Here is a 6,848-nt window from a genome sequence, read left to right as displayed (position 1 = left end):
CAATCCTTATAAATATCTAGAATTGAGAGGGAGGCGGGAAAGCCCTCTTCTGGTAAGCGCGGGAGGTTATCGCAATCAAAAATCTCCAACTGTTTAAGCAGGGTAAGGTGTTGAAATCCCCTACCATTGAGTGATGTCAGATGTTGAAATGAAATGTCGAGGCTGATAAGAGAAGGGGGCAACAACGCCTCCTCCGGAAAGGAACCCACTTCTCTGCCGTCATACCAAATTCTAATTTCTCTGAGAGAGTGAAGACTCTGTAAACCCCACTCCATGCGTCTGAGAAAGAGTTTCTCGCACGATACGATTTCAAGTATTTGTAAATTGGAGGGCAAACCCCCTTCAGAAAATGATTCCAGTTCTGGACAGAACCACAACTTCAAATATAGAAGAGATGGGAGGAGGGTGTGCATACCTTCAGCAAGTGACTTTAACTTTTCACAGTAAGAAATAGAAATCTGTGTCAAATTTGGGGCGCACAATCCCCCGCTGGGAGAGGAATGTAGACAGGTTGAATCTCGTTTCCATGAGATCCTACCCCACACCACCACACCCCCCCCCCCCCCCCCCCCCCCCAAACTCCAGAAGCCTTCCTTCAGACAAAGAATCAAGAGACGTATTCTTCAGGGAATCTAGCACAGCAAAGAGGAGCTCCATTATGATATTCCCTAAGAACACACCTCCCCTAAACCCGTTGGTGAAGTCCTCGTGAACTCTAAGCAGTCCTTCCAAGAGCGGCAAGCCCTCAGCAGGCACATAGAATTGCAAAAAATTGACAAAGGGTGGCCCAAAATGATGAAAGTGACTTGCAGGGAGGCTATTAAACTCTAGGGAATTAAAACGGGTCAAGAAGGCAGGAAGCCCTAAGCTGGGATTCGAAATAGTCATCTTTGGGGCCTCCACCATCATTGTATCTTTTTCCTCAGGGAGTGAAAGACCCTCAAGCCTTGGGGTGGTCTGGGAGATCACTGAATGAGCCTCAACAGCCTGGACAGTAGGGAAGGGTCCTTTGGCTTCCTCAGTAGTCCCGAGCTTGGATTCCTTGGTGCCTATACAAACGTCTGTAAAATGAATAAGGACATGAAGCAGGAAAAGGTATAGGGAGGGGGAAGAAGAGAAAAAAGGGAAAGAGTAAAGAACAACTACCAGTCTCTCGTGATAAAGCTTTCTCTTGAATTTGAGTTACTGCCTTGGCCATCGTGGGGGGTTCGTCCTCCTGCCCTTCTGACTCCACAAGGGACTCTGTGGAAAAGCATAGTGCATGTTGAAAGAAAAATGAGGAAATTTTGGCAAAATTGCTAAAGGAGGGAAGGGGCATAGAAGGTTGACCCATGGTTGAAGCAAGAAAAAAGAAAGAAAGAAGAAGTGAAGGAGAAAAGAGATAGATTTGGGCAAAAAAAAAAAAAAAAAAAAAACAATAACACGCACCTTTAGAGGCCTCTGTCTCTGAGGTGAGATTAGCTTCAAGGACAATTTGAGTATTGGTTTGGCCTAAGAAAAAAAAAAGGGGGAAACAGAGTCTTTTAAAAGAAGGAGATAAGAAGGATGAGTAACACAGATGCTAATGAAGGATAAGATAAGGCCTACATGTTTTTGTAGATGAGGTTGTGGCCCCAAAGGACTCCTTAGCCGCCACAAGTTCAACAGTTTGCTTAGCCATTGCAATTTTAGCTGTGCGGGGAAGACTTGGGATCTTGGGGGACGGGGGACTGAGTAGCTTCAAGATTCTGGACAACCGAAGAAGTAGGAGTTGGCACAGACTCGGCATCCATGACTGCCTGTTTGGCCTCCCTAGCCACTTCAACACTGGGGAGCCCTTTCTCCACACTAGAAATAGTTGGGGGCTGAGTTGTCACCACTCCTTCTAGCGAAGTATCACCAGTCACAAGAAGAGGCACCTCCACCTGTAAAAGAAAGGAAAAATAGGAGGGATAGTTGGCAACCTAGTAGTAGAAATGTACAAGCCCAAAATAAGGGGGACAAGTGGAGAAAGAAGTAATAAGGGATGGAAATTGTCATACCACATCATCACCAAAGGAAGGGCTTGTTGCCCCCTTAGAGTCGGACTTTCATTTAGACTACAAAAACAAAAACCTCTCATCAATAACAGAAAATAGGAAGGAAAAGATACAACCAAATAACGAACCATGAAGTGAAATAAGAAGGCAACAAGCAAACTAAGGAAGAAAGGACGAGAGAAGAAGGAATGAAGCCTTGCCCTTCTCTTTCTTTTACAGGTTCTTCAACAGTCTTCTGCTTACTACAGGTACGCCTGGAAGCTCCCTGGGGAGATTGGGGAATAATGACAGGGGACCTTGAAGAACCTTGGGCTGAAGAAGTAACAGCTACAGAGGAAGTCCCTTTAAAGGAACCCATATGGATCTAAAGGATAGAAGACTCTACCTTAGTCTTCACTTTGAGCTTTGGGATGAAAGGGTGGCTGATCTCCTTTCCAATAGCAGAGGGGTCCATTTTCTCAAGGCCCCCAAAAATTGTAAGCTGCTTGTGAGCTGAAGTAGTTTTCCTTCTTTTGGTATCTTGGCCAACCTTAGTACCCTCAACACTCTCCTTAATCTCGGACTTCCTGCTAGCTTCCTTCTTGATCTTTTTCTCCTTACCCTTACCCACGGGAGTTGCAGCACCAATTTCCTCAACTACCCCTTTTTTAATAGGCACACTAGAGGAAGAGCCCACAATTAGATCACACCTTGGCCAAGAAGTTGGGAAATCATTGGCATAGGACACCCAACCACCTCTAGCAGCATGCCACTCCACAAAACCAGTTTTGCTACTTATTGCAGCAGACATAACACCAGCAGTAGGAAGAGCTAAACGCTTGTTGAAAGAGGGAGTAGAGAAGAGATCAAGGTCAAGAACCCTTCCAATTGTACTTGAACTAACAAAGTCCAAAAAGGACTTCTAAACCCTCCTCCAATAGCTAGTAAAACCACTAGATGCAAATACTGCCCGCTAGGAGTTGGGCATCACAAACTGGGGGCTTCTCCATGACCGGAAAGAAAAGGCTTAAAGCCTCAAGAACAGATCTAAGGATGGGAGAGAAGGCACCACCTCTTTAAATACCGGTGGCACCCCCTCTTTAAATACTAGTGGGATATCCTGGTCAAATCCAAATTGCCTAAGCACCCGGTGTGCAGAATAATGAGTATACTTAGGACCATTTGTCGAAGGAACTGGAAGCCATGAAGGGCTGGTGCAGGCCAAGTATGCCAAGCTGCTCTCATTCCCTTGGTGCAGATCAAAGGTATGTTATGGAGAGTTTAAGAAAGAGGACAAAACAGAATCACAAGCAAACACAAGACTGAAGTCTCGGGGGGAATGCCAACTCAAGTGCCCCCTTTGGTCAAACAGCTCCATAAGATTGACATTACCACCCTTTAAATTGGACCAACGAAAGATAATAGGGTGGCCATCAGTAGAGTTGCCACACAAGCCCTTGATCGCATCTAGGGATCGTTGGAACTTATCCTTTACATACTTCAGATTCCTACATTTTGCCAAAGTAACAGAAGAATAATCCCACACAAACACTTAGAGGATGGCGTAGTGCAAAGACGAAGTTATAGCATAATAGGAATTACCTTTAACTTCATCACCATGAAGCAGGTCTAACTGGGAATAAACGTGACCTAAGAACATAGGAGTTAGCGGATACCTGGTACCCCTGGCCAACTTGATAGCCAAAGGGAAGAATGTAGACTTGATCCCATAGCCAGGAAACTCACTGAAAAGAAACTTACTTAGCCACAGCGCTAGGAACCCAGCTTGCTTAACGACCTTATCCTTTTCTTGAGAAAGGGTCGCTACTCATTTACCTATCCTGGCTGGCTTACCTCCAGAAGAAGCGGTATGACCACCAAAATGCTTGAACAATTGCTCCTCAACCTTGAGATCCTCAGTAGAGAGCTGGATGTCGAAGGGATTCTCATCACCAAACACAGGAAGGAGGAAATTATTGACTACATCCTTTAAAGTAATGGTGAGTTTGCCAACAGAAAAGAAAAATGTATGGAGAGAGGGAGACCAATGGCGTACCAAATTTCTTAGGCCTTTGGCATCCCTAAAGCCTTCTAGCTTCCTGGAAATTGCCACTGACTTCAAGATCCTGGCACGCTCCAAGCAATTGGCAAACCCCCCCCCCCCCATCAGATAGCTCCTCATCCACCTAACTAGACCAACTAGTAATCTTCCCTAGAACAAAATCAAAGAAAATGGGAACCGCCTCTCGAGATCCCCACCTAATTTGAAGGTCCAAGATTTCCCTTGGGTCTGGAACTTGAGCAGAACTGGCAAACCTGGGTTGACCAGAAAACATCCAGGAGTATGGGGAAGAAGAAGCATCACCATGAGTAACTTGAGGGAAGAACAAACTGGGAGTGTACTAGGGGTCTCAGAAGGGAAAGGCTAGGCAATCTGAGACTTCTTGCACCTCGCCCTACGCTGACCCTGCTGAGGAACCCTCACCGTCAGAGGGAGTGGGAGAATGTTCTTTCCTTTTTCGAGAAAAAGAAGAGGAAACCATGAAAGTGCAATGTAACAGAAGACCAAAGGAGTTGAGAGCAGAAGAAAAGCGATGAAGGAGGAAGCAAAAGGGGAAGGGTGTACTGGAAAATATATTTGTTGAGAAAGTGAAAAGATGCTTAGAGGAAAGGATTGAGGTGACTGCAATAATGGCGTGAAGAAAAAGTTGAAGAAGACGAAGCATAGAAAAACACACCAGTTGCCAAAATTCAATTTTATAGGAAAAATTATTTGTCAGTTATTAATGGGAATAATGGAAAATGTAAAAAGAGGAGGAAGAAGTTTACCTAAACACTTAACTCCTAATTGCCACGTTCTTTGAAAAGAGGGAGAGTTACAAAAGAAGTGGGATACGTGGAATTAGAATGCCAGAGGACAACGTGAAGGAGCAGGATCCCATAATAAGAAGGGAAGGGACCCCGAAGGTGATAGATACACCAATCATAGAGCCTTGGAAGGCCAAAAATCTCATTTGCTCACACGTGGGCTGCAGGAAACCCACGAGTTTGGGGGGTTAAATGTTAAGATCCAAAATATCACAAGCATTGTGTCAAGGCCCAAAACATTACAAAATTGAAATTTAGAACCCATTTGGGCCTTCAAAGAAAGGACAAGGCCTAAATCTGCCAATCAATGTCCACTTAAAATAAGTAGGAGGGGGTCTAAACCCATGAATGGGCAAGCTTTGGGCCTTAGAAAATAAAAGAAAAGGAAAAAGGAAGCTCAGCTTAGCTTAACCCTTGTAAGGGAAATTTTCTGGGGAACCCAGAATGGGATTGGACCAGGATACCTTGGGACTCCTAGAAGCCTGAGATCCTCAAGATATGTAGAAAAAAATCAGCTGGGATTGGGACTACTCAAGGGAGCATGCTCATGGACACAAAGAACGAAGGTGGATATGTCCCATCAGTCGCCCATGGTTCAGAAAAAGACTGATGACTTAGGAATCAGCACTTCATGAAAAGAAGCCTGGTACCTCGGGGAATGCAAGAAGGTGGACCATGAAGGAAGGTAGCTGGGGACCTTTCAACCTGACAGGGAGGAATCTGCCCATTTAGAGAAAATGACAATGGTGAAGCAACCAAAAAGGTGGGTCTGAAAAGTAGCATCTAGAAGCCTTGGAAAAAGAAGATTGAAAGTTAGCCCTTAGGATCTCCCAAAAGAGGAATGTCAGCTGGGGTCTTTTGGGGGGGGGGGGGGGAACCTCAAAAGGGGAAAATAAGGAGAAAATAAGGAAAAGATCAGCCACCAATGTTGTTGACACAACATTGGTTCTAGTACCTAGTGCAGCAAATGTAGGGAATTAGTAGTACACCAAAAACCGTAGGAAGGCACTATAAAAGGGGATGGAGCCAATAGTAAAAACCATTTAGCAATAGAGAATTAGAGCAAAAAGATCCTTAAAAAAAAATTTTTAGAATTCAAAAAAGGAGAAAAGAGAGAAAACTCTATGAGGGATCCTGAGACAGGCACTAGAGGATGCACTTGGATTCAAAGGAATTCAAACCTCACAAGTCTTAGAAGTCTAGAAAGAGCTATCTAAGTTTGTGACTTTTGAACTTATATGGACCTTATGACATATCCTAGTGGAGAAAGGACTCAATGTACTAAAACTCAATAAATAACGAAACATTATTTACCATTCTAAGAATCCCTAACATCTTATTTACCTTTTTCACTATTCATTTACTGTTCCTTATTGTACAATGTGTATATATTTTGTATGTATGAATGTGTATGTGTTGTAGGACTCATGTTTTGTTCGCAACTTGGTTCATAATCACCCCAACATAGTCGTGGTGAACCAAGCCCAGTCCACCAAATAACAAATATCAGGCCCAGGATCCTTGTTCCTATTTGGGCCTGGGTACTATAAAAAAAAAGAACCCACAACTACCAACAACTCTTTCATTTATATTTACTTTTTATTTTTTATTTTTAACTAAAGAACATTCCCCAATATGTCACCAAACTTCGCTGCTCTTTGGGGTATCATTACCACCAACTAAGTAACTTAGACATATGAGTTTATATTAGGTTTTTGCTAACATTTGTGCTTAGACTTAATTTAATACAAAATTATTGGGTTACTAGCTTGTGGTTGAGCCCATGTTATTCAATAACTTTTTCATGAGTTCTTTCTTAATCTTTTCCTCTCCTAAAAAAAGATAGTTACAAAGTACAATTTATTTGAAGTGTAAATGTTTTTCCTACATTGATGTTATAGGTCCAAAAAACTTGAATGCCAACAAGAAAGATATAGAAAAATTTATTTGAATCCAAATAATCAAAATAGATAGTAGATGTTG

At 43.1% G+C, this 6,848-nt stretch overlaps 1 protein-coding gene across 1 annotated transcript; it reads right to left on the bottom strand.

Annotated features, from left to right (window-relative positions):
- Window positions 1–342: 342 nt before the first annotated feature.
- On the bottom strand, window positions 343–1,831 carry LOC115990368. Its single transcript, XM_031114201.1, has 5 exons — window positions 1,588–1,831; window positions 1,429–1,491; window positions 1,147–1,242; window positions 581–1,049; window positions 343–415 (listed from the first exon to the last, which is right to left on the bottom strand). The coding sequence occupies exons 1-5, from the start codon at window positions 1,766–1,768 to the stop codon at window positions 343–345; spliced, it is 882 nt and encodes a 293-aa protein (XP_030970061.1). The 5' UTR covers window positions 1,769–1,831.
- Window positions 1,832–6,848: the final 5,017 nt, after the last annotated feature.

The sequence above is a fragment of the Quercus lobata genome, chromosome 5 (genome assembly GCF_001633185.2).
Source record: "Quercus lobata isolate SW786 chromosome 5, ValleyOak3.0 Primary Assembly, whole genome shotgun sequence".
NCBI lineage: Eukaryota > Viridiplantae > Streptophyta > Magnoliopsida > Fagales > Fagaceae > Quercus > Quercus lobata.
The sequence above is the reverse complement of the archived record's forward strand: the minus strand, read 5'-3'. Positions and strand labels throughout refer to the sequence as shown.

What these genes read in the sequence shown, in the direction of transcription:
- LOC115990368 (XM_031114201.1), bottom strand. Translation starts at nt 1,768, where the DNA reads ATGCCGAGTCTGTGCCAACTCCTACTTCTTCGGTTGTCCAGAATCTTG. An exon ending in AACCTCATCTACAAAAACAT is followed by an intron (nt 1,492 to 1,587) that starts GTAGGCCTTATC and finishes TTTTTTTCTTAG; the next exon opens with GCCAAACCAATACTCAAATT. An exon ending in TCTGAAGGAAGGCTTCTGGA is followed by an intron (nt 416 to 580) that starts GTTTGGGGGGGG and finishes CACTTGCTGAAG; the next exon opens with GTATGCACACCCTCCTCCCA.